The following is a 27,309-nucleotide window of genomic DNA, read 5'->3' as shown; positions in this document are numbered from 1 at the left end:
ACAGATCCTCCACCATACTTCACGGTGGGCATGAGGTGCTTTTCGGCATACTCATCTTTTGTTTTAGGCCAGACCCACTTAGAGTGTTTGTTGCCAAAAAGCTCAATCTTAGTCTCATCTGACCAAAGCACACGATCCCAGTTGAAGTCCCAGTACCGCTTAGCAAACTCCAGACGTTTACGTTTGTGAGTGTTAGTGAGAAAAGGCTTTTTTCTTGCATGCCTCCCAAACAGCTTGTTGGCATGTAGAGAGTGTCTGATGGTTGTTTTGGAGACTTTGTGACCCCAAGATGCCACTCTTTGATGCAATTCTGTGACAGTGAGCTTAGGACATTTTTTTACTTCTCTTACCATCCTCCTCATTGTGCGTTGTGGCAATATAAACTTGGGACCTCTTCCAGCCTTGTTTGTCACTGTTCCAGTTGTTTTAAACTTCTTAATGATTCCTCTGACTGTAGATACGGGCAAGTTAAGGCGAGTGGCTATTTTCTTGTAGCCATTGCCTGACTTATGAAGGTCGACACACATCTGCCTTACTTGAATGGTGTGTTCTCTTGTCTTTGCCATGTTGACAAATGAGTAAGAGAATTAGGCCTCTGTGTCACGTAATTTTTATACCCCAGGGAAACAGGAAGTCATGAATTACTAATTAAAAGTTCCTAGATACCCTGACCAACTTTAGCAACTACAGAAAAATATATTTAAAAAAAAATCAATTAAATTTTTCAGAGGAATTGTTAGGAGTGCCAATAATTGTGGGACACATGATTTCAATTGTTTGTTTGTTTTCTAAATGTGTGATTTTTTTTACCACCAAAGTAATGTAGTTAATGTAACTTGTACTTTTTCTCTTTTTTTGCATTTGGGTTCTATGTTGTTTAAAAAATAAGGAGAATTTTTTGAAGTCCACGACCACATCTTAAACAGGGGTGCCAATAATTGTGGAGGGCACTGTATATATATATATATATATATATATATATACATACATACATACATGCATACATGCATACATGCATACATACATACATACATACATACATACATACACTCACATATATTATATATATTATACATCATAATTTATGATTTAATAATTTATTCGTTGTCATGTGACATTTAAACGTATATTACAACAAATGCATTAATTATATATTTATATGAAAATTAACGGATTTGTTTATATATATATATATATATATATATATATATATATATATATATATATATATATATATATATATATATATAATTACACACACACACTGTATACGCAACTTTTTACAACTTAACTAGTCATTTTACTCACTTTTAGTTCGCACTATCTATAGCCTAGTTGAAAGGAAGAACCGTGTCAAAATTTAAACTAACCCTCTGTCTGTCGTTTTAATCCTCTGAAGTCTATGCCAAAACTGCATGAGACCTTATTAACGTGTCACAGACTTTGCTGCAGCTGGTTCGACGGTTGGCTGGAGATCCCTGGCGGTGGATTTTCGCCTTTCTATCGTCCCGGGAAACCCTGAGAAGCAGCCGCAGCGTTTAACGAGCTCCATTCATCTGGACCAGCATGACCGAGGCGATTTTTCCCGTCTTGCAGACTGACGTAACAATATTACAATGAAAGGATGCATTTTCTTGGGCTTTATGAAAGTCTCCGTGCTCGTATAGTCACCAGGGGGCATGCACACGTCAATGCAGCGCGGGAAACATTTTAACATCGTAACATTGTAACGTCGGATCGGAGGAACGTTCGAATGGACGTAGGAGCAGCTCCGTGGCTCTTCATATCGCTGTAGTTTGTGTTACGGGAGGTTCCTGCTGCCCCCATCCATCTCTCCGGCTGTTGTTGTGAATTGATCTAACATGGCGACTGTACCCGTGTATTGCATCTGCAGATTACCTTACGACGTAACCCAGTTTATGATCGAATGCGACGCCTGCAAAGACTGGTTTCACGGCAGGTAACCGCAATATTTTGTTCAACTATTTAAGTGTGGATTTGGATGGAAGCGTTTTGCTCCCGTGCGCACATTTTGTATTGCTCTGAAGAGCGAGGGCCGCTTGAAGAAGAAGGCGGAGTTATATTTAGCTGGCTCGGTTGACACATTTTTGTGAACGGTACAAAAAGATTTGCTTTATCGTAAAGCCATTTCGATGTATTTTCTACGATGTGAGCTCGATCTGCGTGCTTCGCACGCTTTGGTTGCGTCTCAGACTGGACGTTGTCGTAGTAGTGAGCCGCGGGTGTCTGCGAACACGAATGGCTTTTCTTTTACTGTCCTTTATGCGCCCTATTCTTCCAGATTTGCTCCTATATCAGTGCTTTACAATGTGTGAAAACTGCCCTTGTCCTTTCTGCTGTCTGCTGGAAGAATAATAGGCTGCATATGAGCCAGACATTGCAAATTCAGAGCTGCTCTGCACATTTTTTAACATGACATCTAGCCATTGTCATAGACTGTATTCATCATGATCAAAACCAGTAAGTTCAGATTTATTCGCCGTATCGATGCTGTGAAGCATCACTGACAGCAGCATGTAGCCTAGTCGTAGCAAATGAGTTTAACTCGATCCAACAACGGGAGTTATAATTCGATTTCATCTTAAATTTCCCCCGCTAATCATTTTGTTTTCTTAGCGTGAGCCAAACTTGCGCGAGACGATGTCAAAAAAAATTCTATTTGGTAAATGTAAACAAAGAACAAGCGTTCCAGTTGACTGACTGAAACATTTACGCGCGTTTAATGTTAACCCTTTAATGAGCCCAGTGATTTGTTACAGTTCAAACGTTCAATTCATGCAGTCAAGAATATGACAATTAGCTACATGACTGTTATCGTTTAACGATCTAAAGAGAGTGACTGTTTAACACACACAACGCGTTGTAAATAGAATCTGGTTTCCTTCTCGTGTTCAGGCTGAATATGCGGTTAACTGCATATTCAAATGTATAAGGAATTGTTTGAATTGACACTAATGTGTTTGTTTCTGTTGGAGTGAACGCTATTTTAACCGCCCTCAGTGATTTTAAACGTCTGTGACCTCTATATCGAGAGAGTAGGGCGACTGATTCTGAGAGATCAGATGAAGTGAGAAACCAGTTTTAAAGTGTGTACAAGCTGATGTTAACAACGATAATTCTTTATTAAGCTGTTTATGATAGTATTAACTTGTCAGGAAAAACTATTTTCAGTCTTTGAGACATTACAGCATTGTAGCAGCCATTGTTAATAATAAGTTGCTAAACTGACAGTTCCTTTTTTTTTTTTTACTAAGCATTCACCAATACTAAATGTGTGTACAGCGTTTGACTTCTTTAAAACAATATCTGATCTGACCATATCAATAGCTTGGTAGTTATGCTTGTTTATGCTTGCTAGTTCTAAAACACTGATCACACAACTTCAAAATATTGCATTTATTTAACTATTATAATTTATTTTATAATAGTTTCTCAATGTGGAATTATAGAGCATCTATGGAATAGTGATATTTATAAAATGGTCACTCACGCTTATAAATAAGAGCACAGAAACAAAAAGATACAAATATATATTACATTTTTGACTGCTGCAATTAACGCCTATCATTCAGTTACGCCTATCCCTCGCCCCTTTGCATGTTTGTATATTAAATATTTCGGTTAATTTTATGATGCTCTCATGAAGAGTACACACAGCTCATTTTAACACGTTTGACTGTATTTAAAGTATTTTCCAGGCCTGTAAAAGTCATGGGAATTAATATAGTGAATACACATTTTTGTTTGCTCTGCACTATATTATTTAATTGCATGTGGGTAGAGCTTATGTAGAGTAAACCTGCTCAAAAGCCATGATGAGATCTTATTCATGAATTAATCATTATTTTAGTCAGGTTTTAGTCCAAATGATTTGTTCAAATCTTTATCACAAATGACTGGAAAACGAATAGAAAATTCAATTTGTAGGTCAAATAGTGTGGGAACACTGTAAGTTACACTGCCTGTTTAAGGGCATGTGAACTCGGTAACCTCATGTTTTACCTCACTTTCACCCCTTAGCAGCCATGAGATCTATACCAAAATCCTGTTGTTGGAATTTTTAACTGCAAATTTTAGACAAAACTTTTGTAAACAGATCACCAGCATCACCACCAAAAATATTAACGAGTTCCGCTTCCACACACTATTAATAACTTCCTTTTGTTGCCTGAATTAATCATCCTACATTAACAGTCTTACTATTTATATATGTGTTATAAATGTTTAATCCGCCTCTATGATCGGCATACATTTCCATCAAGGGTAAACATGTTGTTATAATGATTTCTGCAGCACACTGGCTGGCGGACAGAAATAAAGACGGTTTTTTTTTGACACTGCCGTCTGCAACACACCTCCTGACCACATGCCGCTGTTTGTGGTTGTGGGCGTGTGTTCTCGACTCTTCAGGTGGTAATCAATGACATCATTCCCTTCTTTCACAGGGCAGGATGCCAGCTTCAAGTGGCGTATCAGATCTTAAATGAGATTTGTCCCATTAACGATAATAGCGAGTCTGTGACAGAGCACGAGTTTATTAAATAAGTTATAATAATATTCTTGATTGCACCTGTCTCGAGGTCGACTTTACAGGAAGAATCATTTAGAGTTGCCATAATGTTATGTATATTCCTTCATGCTTTGTTGTTGTTGTAGTTATTGATTTAATCTGTCACGACAGTGTGTAATTACATTGCCTCAGAGTGAAAATCCAGTCGCAGGTTCTTCCAGCTAAATGTTTTTTTCCTCAATGACATTTTCCTCACTTCTGCCTTTGACCGGTGCGAGACGAGCAGTATTTAAAGACTAGTTGTCATTACGCTGTTGATCATGTTACTTGTCATTCAGACACCGAATACAACGGCTGCGTTAAGGTACTTAAGGTGTTGTTGTTGCTTTTAAGAAGAAGCTTTCTCAGACATGCCTATTTCCAGAAAGTGATTTTAAGACTTTCTTCTAGGACTGTCAACACTTACCACACAAGATGGTAAACAAACATTATCATCATGCGCTCTGCTGCGTATCCGTTCCAGCACAACAAGACATGTTGTATTGAATGCAATTTCACAGAGAGACAAGCTGTGTGTATATTCTGTCTTAAAGGAACAGTTCACACAAAAATGAAAATTCTGTCATTGTTTACTCACCTTCATGTTGTTCAAACCTAAATGCTGTTTTTTTTCCCTTTGTAACAAGAAAAAAATATTTCACAGACTAATATGTGACATTTGTATAATGTTGACCACTGTGGTCTATGAATTATTGTTGCATAAACATTCTTCAGAAGTTCTATTTTTGAGTTTTTTGAAAGTAAAAATAGCTATTTCAGTTTTGCGCCACTGGTTAAAATCGTTATTTTAAAATATATTAAAATTGAAACGTTTTTTGTCTCAATATTTCTGTTTTAACTGTATTTTTTTACTTTTTAAATTTTTGTTCAATTGCATAATTTTCAATAATATATTTTTGTACAAACATTGAGACGTTCCATCAAAAACATGGTACATATGTACATTAAATGCTTTTTTTTTTTTTTTTACTGTTGAACACAAAGGTACTGTTTTTTAAACCTTCACACTCTTTTCCAAATAATATATGACATGTACTATTTTTTTTTTTTTTTTTTTAGAGTTTTTTGATCTTGACCACTGTGGTCGTCAAAAATGCAACTTTTGTGTTGTTTGAAAGTAAAAATGGCAGATGGGTTTGGAATGACATGACGGTGAATTAACTGTACAAAATAAATTTTTGTGTAAACTGCTCCTTTAAATCGACAAGGAATTGGCCCCTTTATGGCAGTGCGCAGATACTAATGTTAAGGATTATCCGAGGAGAGATGAAGTACGTGGAAGGGTGTATTTCACAGCTAATCCTGATGCATGAGTAGGCGGTTTGACCCTTCACACCCACATGCACTCTTTGTTGTCCTGGGGCTCAGTGAGACTTGGCTCCTTTCACTTTTGCTATGATTCAAGGGTGCTGACACCGTCCACCATCTGAGAGGACAGCATGTGTGATATTCATAAGGCCTGCACATAGTAGTTATACCACGCTGGAGGAGAGCCCATAATGGACACTCCCAATTCAATATTTCCTCATGACCCGTGAGCAGCTCCTCCTAATGGTTGGAATGTGTCAGATACATCGGGTTTATATTAGTATAGGAAGAACATTTGCACTGCAGATGGGGTGACAAAAATGCATATAGTGCCTATAAAGAGTATTTATTCTTGGAGGTTTTTTAAATTTGTTTGTTTTTTTGACCAGACTCATAATGTCAAAGTAAAAACATATATAAAATATTGATACATTTTATTTTTATATTTAATATGACACGCTAGAGCCCTCAATTGATTTTAGAAGACACATAAATATTTAAATGAATGGAGATCACTTGTGTGCCACCAAGTGACCACTGACAACCCTAAAGGAGTTACAACTGTGATTCAACAACACTTCAACAGTTTAATCGGAAAGTGGTAAAGAGAAAGCCAGTATTAAAAATGTCACATGGCATCTCGGCTGTGGTTTTGCCAGAAGGCATGTGGTAGACTCTGAAGCCAGCTGGACGGAGGTTGAGCTTGTTGGCTATCAGACTACACAACATATTTGGCTTACGCCGAACACTGTGCATCATCAAAAATGCACAATTTCCACCACGCAGGACCAGATTATGGACCGGGCCGGTTCCCTGCGGCCTTGAACTGCCAGGGGCCACCAATACCTCAGGACGTGTGGCCTAGACTGCGAAACTAAGCAGTCTAACCACTAGGGCCTCAATAAGGGGCAGCCATGGGCAGGAAAATAGCAGTGGCCAGATGTGCAAAGCTGACAGAGACCTGTCCACACCAAGAAAGTCTATAATATTTGGAGAAAGCCATCTGTTAACTTTCCAATTCAGAATATTTCATCAGAATTCATGGCTGGTTTTGAATGGTCGTCAATGGAGAATAATTCTAGTTGAACCAGATCTTTGAATACTTGTGTACGCAAATTGCACTGTGTATTGCAAATTTGTGTTTCAGAACTGTGATTAACCAGGTTTCATTGGCTGTAACTCATTGCTGACAGCTGCTGTGCCATTTTAATATTTCATGTTAATGGACCTATAGTAACACATAGATGCACATTATTTGTTTATGTTACAGCTGTGTGGGAGTGGATGAAGATGAAGCACCAGATATTGACATCTATCATTGTCCTAACTGTGAAAAGACCCACGGCAAATCCACCTGTGAGTATCTTCCGTTCATACTGTGAATGAATTAGTCGAATTAGGGTTGTACTAAATCATGTCTTTTTATATATTATATCATACGTTTCCCAAAAAATTATTTAGCAGCAAATCAGCATATTAGAATGATGTCTGAAGAATCATGTGACCCTGAAGACTGGAGTAATGATGCTGAAAATTCAGCTATGACATATGAAATAAATTATATTAGAATAGAAAACGGCTGTAGCAATATTTCAGAATTGTACTGTTTTTGTTGTATTTCATTACTGTATTTATTTTGTGTGTTTAAATAATTAAACATGAAAATTAAATCAATTATTTAATTGTTGTATTTAATTAAATTTAATCATTTTCAGTATCATATTTTTGTTCAAACATTGAGACTACTATTAAAAATATATTTTTTAAGTTTATTGAAGTATGTTTTACAGGAAAATACTATTTCAGTCATAATTCAACATATTACTTGCATATTAATTGTTAAGTTTACTAATATTTTCTGGTTACCCTTTATTTTAAGGTGTCATTGTTACAGTGTAATTATATATTTAAGTATACTATAGGGTTAGGGTAGAATTAGCGTTTGGTTGAGGGTTAGTTGCATCTAATTATGCATAATTTACTGTTATTACTATGGTAAGTACACGTAACATATGTAACAAGGACACTGTAAAATAAAGTGTTACCTATTTTCTGTGTAAAAATATATATATATTTTTTTTATCAGTCCAACCCTAATATGAATGAAAGCAAGTTTTAGATAAGTGATTATCTTTACAACTGAAGTAGTATTGTCCCATTACCAAGATTGCCACCTAAATGCCATATAATATTCATAAAAATAATAATTTAAAATGACACAGAACTACACAGTTTTGCTTCCAAACCAAACCATCATGTTGATGTTAAAATGTTCTGTGCACATTTATGCTCCTGTGCACATTTATTCTTTTGTTTCTGCAGTTTTGTATTAAGTAACTGGTAGCAACGAGAGAGTAAAGTGAATTATGGTGACTGTGTCTGAATTTGATTTGGTTGGTTTCATCTGTTTATAATTTGAACAGTGAAAAAGAAAAAGAGCTGGAATAAGCATGACACGGGGCAAAGCGGAGACGTCAGACCAGTTCAAAACGGCAGTCAGGTGTTCATAAAAGAGCTGCGCAGCAGGACATTCCCCAGGTATAGTACACGTGTTTTTTCACCTTTGTGAAGATCATTCCAGTCCAGTGTGAAGAATTTAAAGGGCCAGTGCTCCTGATAATGCCCAAGTCGTTCAGTTTATTCAGTGTCCAGAAGATGGCGCTCCATGATCAGCTTTTCTCATACTCTGAACTTTTCCACCAGACATGTAAAAGATTCCAGTATGATGTCTTGGAGAGATCGTGTAGGTGACTGTAGGTAACATGCTTACTGTGTCTTTTCCACCGCAGTTCAGAAGATGTGGTGGTCAAACTGTCTGGAAGTCAGTTGACATTGGACTACCTTGAGGAGAATGGATTCAACGAGCCAATTCTCATCCAGAAGAAAGACGGGCTGGGGATGGCCATGCCTGCACCCACATTCTACGTCAGTGACGTGGAAAACTATGTCGGTAAGTGAATTTAGCTCATATATGTTGTTGGTTAGAATCTATTAATATTAATGCAATTGCTGATAGTGGTAGTATAACAAAACCAAGTGTTTACAATGGAAGTAAATAGTGCTTTGCTTTCCTTCTCAGGAATGTATGTTGTTCTAATTGTTGTCTACTTTTTCATTCAAAGGGCCTGATGTTCTTGTGGATGTCGTTGATGTGACCAAACAAACAGACAGCCAGATGAAGTTAAAAGAGTTTGTTGATTTTTACTACAGCACAAACAGAAAGAAAGTATTAAATGTGATCAACCTGGAGTTTTCAGACACAAGGTAAGCAGTCCAATAAAAAAGCTGCATAGGGTTGTGAAAAAGGCAACATTTCTGAAGTTCTATGCAATAACCGGTGCAATTTCATAGTTTTAGTATCTATTTTGATACAGCAAAACCTAATACACTAAAGCACACCAAATAAGCACTATTAATAAAAACATCCTTTTTTATTTGTTAACCTAAAAATTAGCAAATTAAATGGGCATGGCATATTACATGGCATATAGTCAAATAAAAATTGTAATAATGAAAAATGTGCTTTATTTATTTTTTACATTTTACAGCATAAAAAAAAAAAAAAACATTTTTTGAAAAGAATTCACACATCTGTATAATAATAATGGGTGTTTTTTTTTTTTATCAGTATGTCATTAGAAATTTATTGGAGATCATTGGAGAATATTTACTATTCTTCCCTTTATTTCTCTAGAATGGCCAATATTGTTGAGAGTCCGCAGATAGTTCGGAAGTTATCCTGGGTGGACAACTACTGGCCTGACGATGCATTGTTGGGGAAGCCCAAAGTGTCCAAATACTGTCTCATCTGTGTGAAAGACAGCTACACAGACTTCCACATCGAGTGTGGAGGTGCCTCTGTGTGGTATCACGTACTTAAGGTGACTCCTTCATATTTATTTAGTGCTCCTTATTACTACGACAAAAAAACATTTCAAATTCATGAATGCATTTTTTATTCTGAAAGCTTACTTTGTGTCTTATACAGAAACATTTTTGTATTTTTAAATGTATTATTTATTGATTTAACTGGTCAATTTAATACATAACTTAAGAACATAATATTCAGCACATAAGATTCTCTAGAATAGTTGATTCTGATTGACCAGTCACTGCATTCTGTGGTCATATACTGTTGTATAGTGGATGTTGAACTGTATATTTGACCTGTGTATTGTATAGGGAGAGAAAATCTTCTTTCTGATCAAGCCCACTTCTGCCAACCTTTCTCTGTATGAGCGCTGGAGGTCCTCCTCCAACCACAGCGAGATGTTTTTTGCTGACCAAGTGGACAAGTGTTACAAGTGCACACTTAAACAAGGGCAAACTCTTTTCATTCCATCAGGTGAGGCATCAGGGTGCCAGTAATTCATTTCTAAAAGATGAAGCTCTAACATGTCTTTGTTTTTATTTGATGGCAGGATGGATTAATGCAATACTGACTCCTGTGGACTGCCTAGCCTTTTCCGGGCATTTTGTCCACAGTCTGAGCGTAGAGATGCAAATGAGGTCAGTGATCTGCTTCTTTTTCAAGACAAGCTTTGTTTATTCATTTTTATAGTTTCCCATAATGCAGTGTGATAAAAATCCATCCAAAATGGTGCACAGAATGTTGATTATAAATGTAATTCAGTCAATGCTCAAATGTATCTATAAAATATAGTTACATATAATTAAAAAATGAGCGTGTATTCCATGTATTTTGATGATTTTGGAACAGAGCTGTAGTGTACTAAAATATGCCATTTAAAAAAAAGTATATACACACATACACATTGTAAATACAATAGGTACAGAGGGTGTGGTGCATACAGTAGGACTATTATGTGGCATTATAAAGGCCTAATGTCTTTGGCTGTTACCATTTTAAACGTTATTACATGCAGTTTGCAGTGACAACTGGAGGATGGTGATGCAATTGAAGCATGCAAGCATCAAACCTTCGCGGTTCTATTCTTGGCACTTACAAGCCTCTGTAACAATGAAAGGAAAGAGAGGAAGTCAAGAGCATATGCTTTTGCCTTCTGAAGTGCATTTCTCACATCTGTGAGGCCACGATTTCCTCTCAAGGCACACTTTTCAGTAATCCTCCCTTTGCTTCTCCACTCAGAGCATATGAGGTGGAAAAAAGACTGAAAGTTGCCAGCCTCACTCCTTTTTCAAACTTCGAAACAGCATGTTGGTATGTGGGGAAATACTACCTGGAGCGGTTTAAAGGTGAGCGATTGAATGTAAATAAAAAGCATGTTTTTATTAGGCTTGTTTGTAGGTATGGTAGTTTCACAAAAAGTCAAAAAGAGCAACGTGTCAATTTCACTGCAACCATTCACGTTATTACGAACTTAAATCATTCGCAGTGAATTTCCCCTGTGTGACTCCCCTGAAGTGGCTTCAAAGGTTTTGCTTTCAAAAATTGCCTCTCCATCCTGCACACCACAAGATTGATCCGTAATAGTGAACTTTGGGACTGGAAATAAAAAGATCTAATGTCGTAAGGTAGACTCAAATGGCTTCCTTCTCCCTCGCTTCGTGCGTGATCCTGGAAGGGGCCTGCTGAGCAGATGAGGAGGGTCTGGATACCCGGCGTATTATTGCAGTCATTACATCGGTGCATCGCAGAGTTCACAGATGATTAGCTTCAAAAGGCAGAATCACTTGCTCCATTACAACCTGGTGTTTAAACTCCCCTCATCTGGCCTTGGACTGCGTGTTTATATTTCCACCATTTTCCCCCCGTCACGTTACTTAATTTTGCCAGATTGCTGTAGCGCGCACATTGCAAAAAGGACCGCAGTTGGTCTCCAAGCTATCTGATGTTCAGATGGGGGAATCAGCTTTCAAGGTCATCTTTTCAAGGGTTCAACTCTCGTGTGTGACTTCAGGTAGAGGAAAAAAAGACCTTGGCCCCCGGCCCAGCAGGCCGACTGGGCCACCGCCAGCTCTATTGCTTCCCTTCTCGTTTCACTGTTTCAGCTTTCACTTTATGTTCATGTTATTCATTTAAATGCAGTGTGGAATATGTTTCCTGTAGTGGCTGTGTATCCAGTCCAATGTAATCAGTGTTGAAGCCGGCGCTCCAAAAAACGCCCATGACTGCACATGACTGTTTTTAGGCCCCTCTGGATTGAAGTAATCAGTTTGATATATGAATGGCCTTTGTTATTGAACAGTAATGGGTCAGGTTGAAAATATAGTCCATTTTTATTTCTGGTGTAATGTGGTGTAATGTAACCCCCCCCCCCCCCCCCCCCCTTCTTTCAGTGAGTTTCATGCTCTGAGCATTTCTGACAGGGCGACCACGCTCTAGGCATTGCTGCTAATGATTTAAGGAAAGTTGGACCTTTCATCAATTTGCCTATTTAGAAAACAGCCTTTTCCAGAGAGGATCTTATATTACTAATACGGCACTAGTTGAGTGTTTGGACCCAGATGGGAATAATGGACTCTGATGCAAAATTTCCTAAACATTTTGCAGGTTTACATAAGGCAAACAAGCAGCCACCTCCATACTTGGTACATGGTGCCAAAATTGTCAATGGAGCATTCAGATCGTGGACTAAAAAACAGGTAAATATTCGATTTGGCATTTTCGATATTATGTTTCACTGATTTAAATTAGGTAAGTTGAGCGCGACTCTCTTCTTTTGTCTTTTTCCAAAGGCTCTTTTAGAACATGAGGACGAGCTTCCAGAAAACATGAAGCCAGCACAGCTCATTAAAGACCTTGCCAAAGAGATTCGGATTTCAGAGGTGAGACACAGCGTAGACGTTGGAGACTTTTGTTGGATGTCTTTACTTTCATTTATTCAGATATGATCTCAATTTTTATTATGTAGAATGTTGTTATACATGTTCAAGTAGCCATTGTCAGAATCAGTAATGGTTGAAAACCTCACCACTGTGTCTTTGACTCAGAATGCAACAAAAGCCATAAAGAGCGAACCCAGCAACTCAAAGCCCCCAGCCGAGGAACCCCCGTCTGCTCCATCAGAACCAGAAGAGCCCATGTCCCCCGCACACATCTCCTCCCCGCCACGAGATAAGCCAGCTAGGAAGAAAGCCACAAAGCCACCCAAACCACCCAAAATGCCCAAGGCACCCAAACCGCCTAAGGAACCCAAAATAAAAGAGGGTGGCAAAAAGAAAGGGAAGAAAGCAAAAGAAGGTATTTTACCTGAGAAAAAGCCCTCGAGTCTGGCAGCTCTTGAATCCCATGCAAAGGACATCCTGAACAAGATGGACCAGCCCAAAAAAGTAAAGTATTTTCAGCTTTATAATATTCAATATACATATTATTTTTATGTGTATGAAACGATTAAAAAGGGTGGATTTTTTTTGCAGTCAGAGTAATTATAATTTCCTCTGAACATCAATCAAAATGTTTAATATAAGAAGTAAAATGCAATAAAAAAGTAAAGAAATAGCAAAAATCAATAAAGAAAACCCCTAAAAATTATAATTTCCATTTATATGCACATAAACAGAAATATTTTCCTACATACACTACCGTTTAAAAGTTTGGGATCAGTATGATTTTTTTTATGATTTTGAAAGAAGACTCTTATGCAAGGCTGCATTTATTTGAACAAATACTTTAAAATAACTTTTCTATTTTAATATATAATTTATTCCTATGATGTCAAAGCTGAATTTTCTGCATCATTATTCCAGTCTTCAGTGTCACATGATCCTTCAGAAATCATTCTAATATACTCAGTAAACATTTATTATTATTATCAATGCTGAAAACAGTTGTGTTGTTTAATATTTTAACAGAAACCGTGATCTTTTTTTCAGGATTACATTTAAAAGAGCAGAATTGAATGCATCCACGCTGAATTCATGTATTAATTTCTTTAAAAAATAAAATCTTACTGACCTTACTGTGTATTTTTAATAAATAAAATCTGCCATATGGAGACTTCCAGGAATATTTCTGAACGAGTTTTGAAATATATGAATTAAAATGTATTGAACATAAACAGTATATAATAATACTGCCCTTGCAAAATCATTGTGAATATATCACACTACTCTAGAACTGTCAGTATGGACTTTTATCCATTCATTTTTTTAAATTGTTTCTTACATTACACAGCTTTTAAAGACTGGGATGAGTATTATGGAGAAAGATACGAGTAAACCGAACGACGTCGCAAAGTTTGAGATGATTCGAGACCATAATAAGAACAAGACGGAGGCCAAATGGAAATATAAGGTACGTTTGTTAGGTTTACAATGTAAGGACGCCATTGTACTGAATAACGTGTAACGTAATGTTTCCTCTATTGCAACATAGATCAGTGCTAGAGAGAGGCTTTGAAAATCCATGCAAATGATATCAAACCCCGACAAGTTGAAAAGTAGCACACAGGGCTTCGGATCATCTAGAAGAGATTTACACGTTTTAGATCAAAACAATCAGCAGAAATAACTCTGCGGCTCAGTCACGCTCTCTGTTCTGGGCTCATCAAAGCAGCCGAGCCTTTTACCCAGCCTCAGAGTTTACCTAATGCTGTAATGCTATGTCATATCCCAGACATGCCAGCTAAGTATTTACATATGCCTATCAAAATGAGCGTGTTGTGTCGTTATTGTTGGATAACATGGGATGGCTTTTGTAGGAAAAGCTTAATTCTGGTGAACGGAAGGCATTACAGGGCTTTCGTTCAAGGGGGGAAAATTCAATGCCAGACAACCCAGGAATGTTTGTAGTTGCTCCAAGTCTCCTGATCCGAGTGCTCCTCTGCTGCTCGCCAAACATTTGCAGATGGAGAGGAGTCTCTGCTAGATAGTCTTCAAGGTCATCAGTCGCAGTGGCTTCAGTCTTTGACGTCTGATCACAGTGGACGTGGCTGACAGATAGCGGCTGAGAAGAGTTTCAAAGCACTGATGAAGTGATGGTTTTGGTGTTTCTTTTCATCTTGCAGAACAGCAAACCCGATTCGTTATTGAAAATGGAAGAAGAGCACAAATTTGACAAAAGTCTACTCAGCCATAAAGACAATAAATTTGCATTTTCATTGTCGAATAAGAAGTTGCTGGGGTAAGTGCAGTATTGAAATTACAATTTTAGGCATGCATTATTGAATAGGCCTATGTTCATTTTGTGAAATTAATTATAAATGTATATAAAAGAACATTTAAAAAATACTATGTATAAGTATTTAAATAATAAATCATTTAATTTGAGCAATTCTATGTCTTTGTGGGCAAGATGTGTGTCTCCTCTGACAATTCAACTAATGTTCTTTTCATCTGGTTTCCTCAGATCAAAGATGCTCAAGACCCAGACCAATTCGAGTGTTTTTGGCTCAATACAGAACATTAAAGAAGAAAAGCCCAAGCCTGTGAGAGACGAGTATGAATACGTCTCTGATGAGGGGGAGCTTAAGATCGACGAATTCCCAATCAGGAGGAAAAAGAACGCAGTCAAGAGAGACTTTTCCTGTAAGGCTTCATGATATGCGATCTGGGCCAGGGTGATTTTCTGATTAAATAAAACATAATTTAAGAGCAAAAATGATTATAGACTTTATAATCAGGCCCAGATGGAATCTGACTTCTGTTACATTTATTACACTGATTTTGGCGACAAAAATGATTTAAACTACAGACTTATTGGTATCTGAAAGTATAACAAAATTAAACTCTCAAACTCTTTAATAAACAAATGGCAGGTGGGGTCCCAAATGAACATTTTGTGTGAATTAAGTCAAATTTGACTGATTATAGATATTTCTTAGGGGCCATGAAACAGTTTTTCATTATTATTTTTATCATATTTTTTTGTCCTAATAACAGTGGAATTGTTTGGCTTGTATTATTAGAATTTTTCTTGAATTAGTAGCAAACAGCTCAAGTCACAAGGAATATTTCACATATGTGTCACCACATCAAATCCTAGATAAACCTCTGATAGTAAATTTCCAGGGACAAGTTGCAGCTGCATTTCCTAATAAAGTTTTTGGCCACCATAACATTTAATTTAATGCGTTTTTGTTTGTATTTGACGGTGTTATTTTAGGTCCCTGGGTGGCGCATATGTTAAAAGTGTGACAGGCATTCAGATTATGTGGAAATCTGTGGATGCTGATTCCATGTGGGCCTGCCTATATTAGATACACTAGTCTTTTAACTGATTAACAATAAATCTTGCATTTCATGCTATGTGAGAATAATCTTGAACATCTGACGTTATTTACAGTTTTATCAAACATCAAAGAGCCCATTCAGCCATCGAAAAAGCCAAAGCTACAACTGTCGGACATGAAGGTAAGCATCAACTCCTTTTATAGGGCTGGTTCAGTGTTATTTAACAGAACATCCATAATATTTCTCTTTAATCAGACAGTGATAATAACATAAGACTGATTGACAATAAACAGGAAGAAATTAGGACAAAATTCAAATCTCCAATCTTTATTTCATGAAGTAGCTGATTAATTCCTTCTGGATGCATTTAAAACATCGCAGCGCTGATGTTCTCGGCTTGCGATAATTCACCCATAATGTTCCGACTTAAACCAACATACGGCACAAATCAAAGAAAGCGAGCTGCAGGACGGAGCCAAATATCACCCCAAAACTGATGAAGGAAATAGCTGTGGACTGAATCAAATGAGAGCGAGAAAGTGAATCATGACAGAGGCCCACAGGCGAACTATGTGAGGGGTTACAAAAGGCTATACCAATAACCTAGGAAAACTCCTGTATTATTATATAGAATGAATAGCTGAACAGCTTCTTGCGTATGTTTCGATGCATTGAAATGATGTACTTCATGTCCGTTTTTTCACATTGTTATTTCAGAGTCCAGATTCATCAGATGAAGAATCGCTTCACATAGACACGGAGGCCAAGACAGAGGTCAAAGGTCGTAACTCCAAGGTCTCTAAGAAGAAAGGGGGCAGTTCAGCTGGGATTCTGGATCTCCTGCAGGCCAGCAAACAAGTGGGCGGCATTGACTACAGTAACAACAGGTATGCACATTGTTGTCCATATCCTGGTGTCTGAAAGGCATGGGTTGCCCGAGTCAATTAATAATGCTGAATATGTTATTTACTTTTATTTTAGTTTTCGCTTTTAGTATTCAAAAATTCAATTTTAACATGGTATACTTTAGCATGCTAAGACTATCAGCATGGTAAACGGTTTCTGAGAAATTCATCCCCTATAGAACAACATCGCCTTTAATATAAAATGTCATAATATAATCCATAGCCTTTTGTTTTTGTGTAGACTTTGGTAAATCCTAGATATTTATCCATATTTTTGTTGATTTGAATGTCTGTCAGTTGAAGGGTATTTTTGCGTTAAATCCGCGTTATATTTTTAAAAATGTTTTAAATGCGTACGTATATACATGTAGATGGACATCTTGCTGTGTTTGTTTCGAGTTAAAATAGTTTAAAAATACATTGCTTTAGTCCTCGCTTCCTGTTCTATTCCGTTTTTCTCCGTCCATCGGTTTTTGAACACAAGAATGTGTCTTATGTGAAAAAACGTGAATAGTCTCTGGCGTACATGACCCTAAACTAGTGTAATTATACAAAGCTTCCTTAAGCAACTAGTTGTTTAGGCAATCCATCGACTAGTCAGTCATGCACATCCCTAGTTCATACATTTTCATGATTCATGTAGTATGGTTTGTACTTCACACGCTAATGTGGCAGAGTATGTATTATGGATATGTTTTGTCGTTGGCAGAGGGCCATAGGGAACATACAATTTATATGATGAAGCATGTTGCTGACCCTTAAAGAATTAAAACACATCATATTTCTAGCTTAACTGTTAGTTCTTAAACTGTAAACACATCGAGCACAGGCGTTTCTTCATCTGTCGAACAATGGCTAAAGTAATATTTTGCACGGCTCTTTATAAGCAGTTTACATGTGCTGGCATTATTTGTTTAATCCCTCAGCACTATTAATTTGTCAAATACGGCAAAAGCTTTAGGCCATTCCTCTTCATTTTACTGTTTGCTGTTTTGGGCACATTTTTGATGGTCTATTTCCACTGCGCTGAAAGCTGCAAATCAGCTCAAACACAAAATGAGAAGGAAAACATGGCTAAAATATGTTAATTTCTCAAATTATTTTTTTGTGCTTTTAAACCTGACATATGACTGCAGGATTGTGGGGAGGAAATGCCTCCAGTCAGTTGTGACCACATTAAACAAGCTCTTGACTCATTGTTCCACCTCACTGGTTAATCACTTAATAGGTGGTAATCTGCACGGGCTAAATCTGTGTTTTTCTGCTAGTTACCTCAAGCTTGAAAGCAGATGTGGACACAATAGTCTTAGTTCACATGGTAGAATCTTCTTCTGACATGAAAAGATCTATATAAAGAGATTTAAATGATGAGGGAATTAACTTTTTATGAGGAAGGAATGTTTAGTGACAGGCAAGTTAGAAAAGCAATAGGGAGATGTTCAGGTTGGTGGTTTATTGAATGAGCAGATGTGATTATAAGACAGAACAGGTAAGTTCTGGCTTGTGCTTTGAGTTTTGGTTGAATGAAGGTTCAGTATGAAGGAAAGTAGAGACGTTATATTTAATGCTGGTAACTTTTGGTTGGCCTTTTTGAAAACACACCTTGGATTGAATCGTAACTAGGATTTTCATGTTAGTTTGCCAGGCCCACCCATTAGCTTTACATGTTCAGTTGATTAAATATGCCTGAGATTTAGAGTCCACATAACAATGCCATACATCAGCTGCAGTGGAAAAGCTTTGGCCATGATTGTCATCGACCATTTTCATTATGGTTTAAAGGTGATGTGTGTAATGTTTTCAATATTAAAATATTATACTGTAATAAGTAAAATATTTCAATATTGTATATATTTTATTATTAATATTTTAAGTTTACGACTATAAGTAAACTATTTTTATTTCCCTGAAGTGCACACTGGGGATCCATTCTATTTTTAATGAAGAATTTTGGGTAATCGCTAGTTGTTTTAGTATGAATTTATACTGTTATAGTATTTATTAACATTTTGAATTAGTTTTTATTTGTATTTTTTCAGTTTTTATTTGAATTTTCTTTTTGGTTTCAGTAATTTTGTAATGTTTTATATTTCTATTTAGCTTTTTTTAATTTTGCTACTTCAACTTATTTTATTTCGGTTCCTTGCCAAGACATTTCTAATTTTATAATATTTATCTAATATTTATATTTGATTTTATTTCATCATTATTTCAATTAACAAAACAATTTTTTTAGTTAATAACAACTTTTTTTTGGATAAAATGCTGGATTGAAACAATGAGATTCAAATAAAAATGTAATTTAAATTTAAATGCGCCTGAAACACATATTTGCATGCATTTGTAAAATTCAGCTTGTAGAACTGAGAATTAGCTACGATGGAAACAAATGCACTTAATAGTAATAGTGCATCAAAAAAAGTCATGTAACTGAATAATTTGGCCTGGAAATACTGCTTAATTTGCTAATTGCTTTTCATGATATTCAGAGTTTTAGTGTAAATAAAATGTGCAGCTTGAAAACATATTAACCTGACCAGTGGTGTCTGTTCATCTGGGAAATCTTTCTGCTACGCTAGTGGTGCAGAAATTACACACTTCACCTTTAAGTGTCCATCTCCATTCTCGTTGCTCCCATCACCCGACTCACTTCCTAAAATTCGAATCGCTTCTCATTCCCACTGACACTTGGAGTAATGTGCGTGTGTGTTGTGTATTTCTCATTGATGGACTTACAGTCAGCCACCTGCATCCCCCAGCACACAGGAGGCCATCCAGGGCATGTTGTCCATGGCTAACCTGCAGTCATCAGACTCTTGTCTGCAACCATCCTGGAGCAATAGCCAAGCTAAGAACAACTCGCATAGCAGCTCAGCCAGCAAGAAGCAGAGCGGTGCGGCCGGAGCAGGGGGAAACAGCAAGCGACCAGCCAAACGCTTGCCCAAAAAGACGCAAAAGAGCAGCAGCGTGGACAGTTCGGACATGTTCGATGATGACCAGGACCACCTGGACGCATGCTTTAGGGATTCTGATTATGGTAAGTTCTTCAAAGGGATTCTTTTACTGTGCTTAAAGCGATAGTTCACCCCCCAAAAAAAGTAATATCTTCTGGAGAACACACAAGATATCTAAAAAAAAAATGTAATGTAGTTTGGACCCCAAAATGCAGAAGTATAAAAGTCATACAGGTTTGAATTAGGCGTGCATGATATTGCTGAAAAATGTAATTTGCCATAACCCGTAAAATAATGCGATGTGCAATACGATAATGCTTTAAGAATAAAACAGAAAATAAAACTGCTTAGTCTTCAGTGTATGAATTAAATATACACCGATTCTTATTAAAGCTACAAAAGACATTCAGTTAAAAAAAAATTTATTTTGTTTGATTAACATTAATGACAGCCGATATATTAGTCTCCTGTCACTTTAAGAGTGAATACGCGGATCCAGTTTACTGTTACAAATGTGTTTTCTTTCAACTTTTCATTTTAGTACACAATGTAACTACAGAAGAGTCAAGTTTTAAATTGGTAAAATATCGCAACTCTTTGATCTTTTTTGAGCGAGATGTTAACGGTCTAATCAGATTCAATGATCTATGCTAAGCTATGCTAAAAGTGCAACGGTCAGACCCGGAGATCGGCTGAATGGATTCGAAAACAGTTTGAAAGTGAGCCTATTTTCAAAAAAAGTGGAGTGTTCCTTTAAGACATAACCGACTGTGTTTACATGAATACTCAGCAAAACAGGCATTTTTATATAATTTTGTGTATAAGCTGCAGAAGAGAACTGAATTCAGGATCGCACACTGTCCGAGAGGCGGCTTTTTGTGTGTGCTAGTCCCGCATAGAGTTCTTTTCCATGGCTTATTGCTCTTAATAACTTTTTAAAGCATGCCACAGTCATGTGTCCAGTCTATTTTCTGCTATCTGCTTTTGATTTTTCGTAACTGCGATATTTCTACATTTTTCACATTTCTAATATTTTGATAATTTATAAGTATTGTGCAGCCCTAGTTTGAATGACATGAGGGTGAGTAAATGATGACATGGTTTTCATTTTTGGGTGAACTGTCCCTTTAAGAACTGATTGTAGTTGAGAACAGATTGTAGTTCTCTAGTACCTTCATCTTGGATAGCTTGTTTGCACTATTATCAAGACCAATTAGTTCCTCTGAGACAATTTGTCAAGGATGTTTCATGATGACTTGGAATTGCCCAGGTGTCCTTAGAGCAAAGCAAAACAGTGTAAATCTGCTATATCAACGTTCTGATTAGAGTTTGATTTTGACTTAAGGGTTCTTATTCACTGCAAAGTAACAGGCGTGTTTACTCTCAGCTAGAACTTTTCAATTCCTCCTTTTTGAGTGCTCCCTTTTATAGCTTTTGTGAACCCCTTCCAAGAACAGCAAGACCATTAGAAGCCTGTTAATAATCCATTAGCATGAGTTTTAAACTGTTGTTTTAAATGCTTTTTGATCTGATACCCTAATTAGTCATTACTAGCACGCACATTCCCGTTCGGACTCACACTAAGAAAGCGTTTTATCAAGCACACGAGCATTCCTCCTTTCTGTAAACATTTTTTTCTTTTTCTTGATAATTTAATTGTTGGAAATTGCGTGTTCCTGAGTGGTTGAGTTCAAAGAAGCTAGGTGCATGCAGGCCGAGGCAGGGCAAGGAACAGCTGCCGTGCATCTGTGTCACGCTAACATCCTGTCCAATGAGAAAATACTTAGCACTGTAGTTTATGGAGTGCAAAAATAGGGTGGTTTCTCATGTACAAGCTATGTGTTTAAAAGTAATGTGCTTCGACATATTTACATTGCTTTCATTAATGACTTTAGACCATACATATAACGCTCCAAGACTAAGAGAAGTTGAATCTGTAGAATTAGCTAACTTTTGCCTTTTTTTCCCAGTTTATCCATCCCTGGAATCTGAGGAGGACAACCCAATTTTCAAATCGAGATCGAAAAAAAGGAAAAATACAGATGACACTCCGTATAGCCCAACAGGTAGTTTGAAGTCTACAATTTCAGGTGGGAAACTGACTATAACGGAAATGTAATCACATGGGATTATATTCATACTGTTGCAGCACGAGTTGGGCCCACTGTACCACGACAGGAGAGACCAGCTCGTGAGGGGGCACGTGTGGCGTCCATAGAGACAGGACTGGCAGCTGCGGCAGCTAAATTGTCTCATCAGGTTAACGCTTTATGCTCATAATGAAGCGGTTCATTCAATACCCAAATGTTTACATATCAATTTAAAAACAATAACTGATATTGAGAAATGGTTACAAACAGTCACAATGGCTGGGTTATTTAATCAGACAGAATTATGCAATTTTGTGATCGTCTGCATTTGCAGAAACTATAGGCAAAAAGCCGTGTTAATGTAAATGTAAGTAATACTTTCTACTTCTAAATTAAGTAAATTCTAGGGCTGCATGTTTAATTGATATAAAGCCAAAATCAGCTTTGTGCGATTATCAAGTCGCAAAGGCTACAAATTAATTAAATAAATACACTGCGCTGTGGGTTTTGTTTTGTTTTTTGATCGAGCGGCTCATAAACCTGTTTTCAGTGTCTCAGAGTGGCTTGGTTCACAGTAAATGTTGCTCCACACAAACTCATCTCTGCATCTGCTCTGAATTTGGTTTGCTTGTTGGGGAACATAACATGCACCAACCATCTTCCCAAATTTGTAATGAGAAGTGCTTATAGAGAAGCAGCGGTTCTGCCAAAGTAAAACCTCAATTGGTTTAACATTTGAAAGTGAAGAAATGAAGACAGCCAGTATCAGTATAGAAATTGTACAGCTGTACTGTAAAAGAAAATTATATTATTTTTCTAAAATGCTATTTTTTTGTACATGGGTCAATGTCCGAATTCATGATTTCTCTTAAAAAAAATAAAAAAAAAATACATATCACATATCAAATTGATCTACAATATTTCCTTTATAAGATAGTCTTTTGATTTTTTTGAAATTCAATTGACCTTTTGAGTTGTGGTGTTTCAAAGACCTAAAATGTCAGGTGGTGCGACCAGCAAATTTACATTTAAAAGTATCAATTCCCACTGCAATTGCAAAATGAAGTAAGAAATATAAATGTAAACCATTATATAATGTATACAAAAAAACAAACAAAACATAACTCCTTATGGAAATTAAGTTTATATGTATTGGACTAAAAGGGCAATACATAGAAAAGGGAAAGGGAATTTACCATGTGATATGCATTTTACAATGATTCATATGTTTATTGTGTATGTATATTGTTTTAAATGAATATATGGTTGCACCACCTGACATTTTCTGGGTGTTAAAATCAGAAATCTTGTTTAATAATGAATTAATGCTGTCTTAAAAGCTGTAAAACCAATATGAATCAACAACATACATTTTTTGGACATACAAATGCAAATGCATTAAGCACTCTTTTGCTTAAAATGTTTCTTTTTTTATCTTAAAAAAGTATTATTTTTCCTTATTTGTCATTGACCCATATATTACAGTAAAATGTTACAATAATATTATTTTGAATTCTGTTTAATATCTTTATTTAGTAATAATAATAATTATTATAAATAATATTATATATTGTAATATTTATAATCACAACATTTTGGCCAAATTGTGTAGCCCTACAAACAAGCGCAGCAAACCTAGAAAAACCCAGAAAAATCGCAATTTGACTTTCCCCCAGTAAATACAAAGTAAAACTATTTATTTAATACACATTTTGTGGATGTCTGATTTGCAATCATTACATTGCATCATGCCATTCAGTCTTGAAGCACAATATGCTCTTTGAATCATTTTCAAATCATGCGGGAGAACATGTTCATCAGGCTTTTCCCGAACTTGTGGGAGTTCATGCAGCTCGAGTGTGATTAAAGTTGAAGAAATTCTGAATCCTCTCTAATAGCTTCCATTTTCATAGAAACATCTGTAAGGCTGATTTAGCTAAACGATCCTAACTAGTTCTTGCTACAGGAGGAGCAGAAGATCAAGAAGAAGAAAAAGAGTACCAAAAAGAAGCCCATGGCTGTAGAGGAGCCTCACAAACTCTCTCACGACAGCAGCTCTCCAGAACCCACCCCAGACTCCGAGACCAACCTGGCCGACCACGAGTACAGCACTGGAACGGGCAAAACCGCCGGCGGCTCGCAACCCATGGCCCCCGGAGTCTTCCTCAGCCAGAGGCGGCCTTCATCATCGTCATCATCTCAGAACACCTCATCTGTCCCGCCAGCAAAAGTCGAACGAGGGAACTCGACGGACGCCAAAGGTGATTTTAGCCAAATCATAAATTGGTTCTTCTTTGATGATGAGTATTAATTCATATTTAAAGGTTTGTTTATGTTGCACTGGCCAATATGAGAGTCGCAATTTCTGCACCATTAATCATTTATTGACACAGCTGTGGCTTGATAATGTATTGATGCGGAAGGATGTTGTTGTTGCATATGCTAACCATTTTGCTTCTTCTCGCCCACAGCCAAGCGGCTAAAGAAAGGAATGGCAACGGCCAAACAGAGACTTGGAAAAATCTTAAAGATTCATCGTAACGGCAAGCTCCTGCTGTAACATGGACAATGGGTGACTTTTTCTCCTGATGTTTATGGACCCGTGGACTGATCCCTCCCTCCCTCCCTCCCTCGATGTGCCGGGATGAGAGCAGCAAGGACTGAAATGGACGGGAATGCAAGCAGGATCCCACAAGTTTTCAATTTCTAAAGAAGAACATAGCTCAGATAGGTTTTTGCCTCTTCTTTTACTTTATAACTTTCAGATATTAAAAATGTACAGAATACCTGCTATTAATATTTTGTAAGAAGAATTTGTCTTGTTTTACTACGGCTATCAGTTTATCAGGGGTTGCTAATATATTATAAGATACATAGCAGTCATTCCAAGACAAAGAAAGTATCCCTTGCATGCATTCCAGTTGCATGCATTGTTTTGGGGGGAAGGGGTTGGTGGAAGGTTGCAAACAAGAAGTTCATTACTGCTTTTTGGATGTGGCTTATCATTATCTTTTCTTTTTTCTTATTCTTTTTTTACAAGTGTTACTAAAGAGATGACGATTTTCACAATAACTGCCTGGGTGATTTTAAATTCTCCCATTTGGAATTTAATTTCCTTAAGCAAAAAAAGCATTTTTATACGCATTACTTACACGGGACAGCTGAAAAAGTACTTTTCTGTTTGCTAAGCACTATCACAGATAATATTTATTGACCTAATATAATTGTACATGTCATAGGTAGCTGGAGAAAAGCCAGAAGGCACTTACAAAACATCAGTGAAGCACAAATATGAACTCATATTGCTAGTAATGTTGTCTCAACGGCTACTATAAACTGACAACTGTATGTTATTATTATGATTTTTTTTTTTTTTTTTACAAATATAGGAACATTTGTTTTTGTGGGGAAAAGCTGTCAATGTATATTTTGACAAATCATTAAACATGCATATCGATATCAAACCATATTTTTAATGACATGGTTGAAATATCTTGTTTCCCCCTTGTTGTTCTAGCAATTCAGTGCATCACATGATATACAATGTCACAACTAAACCTTTACTGAATTGTTAGCACATCTTTTACATTTTTATTTATATACATTGATACTACAATCAGTTTTATGTCATCCTGTTTTTCGCATTATTTTATTGTTTGACAATGTAGCTCTTATTACGGTTCCATTATACATTACAAAACACTTGCCAAAAGCAACGCAACACTACATAAATGGGATCTCTAGCACTGATGATAAGCCTCATCCATGACATTTCACTACATGGGGATACTTTCTCTCTTCTGTTTGTTTCACAGGCAGCACCAATTACCCTAGAATGAAATATGCATTTATATTGCTTCACAGTACAGTATGTAGAATGTAGCCTGTATATAGCTTTTTAAATGACTACTTTTTGTATCCTTTTTTCCTTAATACTTCATTATACATTTTTACTAGTTTTTGCTAATTACAAACAAAATATATATATAAAGATATAGAAATAGTCATTACGTTTTTCATTTTTATTTTTTTGTTGTTAGATACACAATAGCTGTACTTTTTTAACCATTGTTTTGTTTTCATTTCATTCTGTTACATTAGACAAAAGGTGTTGCCTGGAGAACAAAATACACAGTGTAACATTTATTCTCATATGGCCTTACATGCAGAAAACCATGTGTATTATGATTCATTTATGATGGGGGATAATAAAAAAAACAAATCATGTTTCTACGACCAGCCTGACATTTGAGCTCAAATACCCCTGATGGATTTTAAAGTTATTTTACTAGCACCTTGTGAAGTGTTTTCTGTGTCAGTGATGTAATTTATTAATGTTTGTAGCCTTTTATACTTGTATAATTCTCAAGAGGTTTTGTTTGAAATCTTTTATCAGTCTGTGAGCCCCTTAGGACACTTCTATCATTAACATTGGGCAATAGTTCCTTTTTTTTTGTCTTAGCAAAATTTGTCTTTATTGTTTTCATCAAATCAAGTGCAACTGCTCATCAATACAAAATGTTACATTATTATTGTTATTATTATTAAGCAGCTATTTTAAAGATCCATACCATCATGCCATGAGTTTTATTTTGGTAATAGAGTATGTACATTCTTAACCAGGTTTACTGTGCTCATAAATTGCAGTGTTTTAGTTACCAATGTAAATCTTGTATCCACCTTTCCGAATCGAAACAATGGAACTATTTCAGGTTTTTATTTGTACAAAACGTGTGTTGCTTTGTTGTGGTTTATTTTTATATGTTCAAACAATTAAATGCATCCACTGTTTCATGGCAGTGAATGATACTTTTGTAGTAGTGCACTCTGTTTTCTGACTCACAAAGATGTGTTTTGAATTAACATGTCATGTGTTTGCAGAAATGCCCTTTTTTTAACCTTTTGTATTAAGCTTTATTGTGCCGTGCATAATTTGTTTTTCTAAATCCACATTATGTATATGACGTCTGTTCCCATGCCATAATGGCACACAAAAGTCAGTTTTGGTAACATGTTCTTCCACCATTCATATGGAATGGCAGGGCTACACACGTTCCCTGGAACATGCTGTGGTAATTACTTTTAAATGGGCTCATGCTACTGTACCATTCAGGTCTGATGCCCTGGAGAAACTCTCGACTCGCACACAATCCCCCCATTTAGAACCACACTGTCCACTGGGACCCGAGCTGCACTTTTTGCTTTTGTTCTTTAATACACAGCTAAAGCCAAAACACCGGCGAGTCCAGCCGGCGGCTCCGGCCAAATCTTTATCATGAACCAAGCCAAGGTCAACACTGTTAATACTCCATTCGTGTTGCCGGACTCTGTCGCATAGTTCTGAGTGTGTGTAGAATAGTATTGTA

General features: G+C 36.6%; 1 protein-coding gene across 2 annotated transcripts; it reads left to right on the top strand.

Annotated features, from left to right (window-relative positions):
• The first annotated feature begins 1,433 nt into the window (after positions 1-1,433).
• phf2 (PHD finger protein 2) lies at positions 1,434-26,752 on the top strand. Of its 2 annotated transcripts, none has more exons than XM_079844840.1 (22): positions 1,434-1,960; positions 7,170-7,255; positions 8,323-8,437; positions 8,689-8,849; positions 9,022-9,163; positions 9,594-9,780; positions 10,082-10,244; positions 10,321-10,408; positions 11,010-11,116; positions 12,375-12,466; positions 12,560-12,649; positions 12,815-13,153; positions 13,998-14,117; positions 14,830-14,945; positions 15,171-15,349; positions 16,107-16,174; positions 16,712-16,881; positions 19,659-19,936; positions 21,824-21,919; positions 22,003-22,112; positions 23,910-24,204; positions 24,415-26,752. In XM_079844840.1, the coding sequence occupies exons 1-22, from the start codon at positions 1,863-1,865 to the stop codon at positions 24,501-24,503; spliced, it is 3,189 nt and encodes a 1,062-aa protein (XP_079700966.1). In that variant the 5' UTR covers positions 1,434-1,862; the 3' UTR covers positions 24,504-26,752. The 2 variants fall into 2 exon arrangements, with proteins under 2 accessions (XP_079700966.1, XP_079700965.1); XM_079844839.1 differs by having other exon boundaries at positions 19,638-19,936.
• Positions 26,753-27,309: the final 557 nt, after the last annotated feature.

This window comes from Gobio gobio (genome assembly GCF_949357685.1).
Source record: "Gobio gobio genome assembly, chromosome: 19".
Taxonomy (NCBI): domain Eukaryota; kingdom Metazoa; phylum Chordata; class Actinopteri; order Cypriniformes; family Gobionidae; genus Gobio; species Gobio gobio.
Note: the sequence above shows the minus strand (reverse complement) of the source record. Positions and strands in the feature narration are given on the sequence as shown.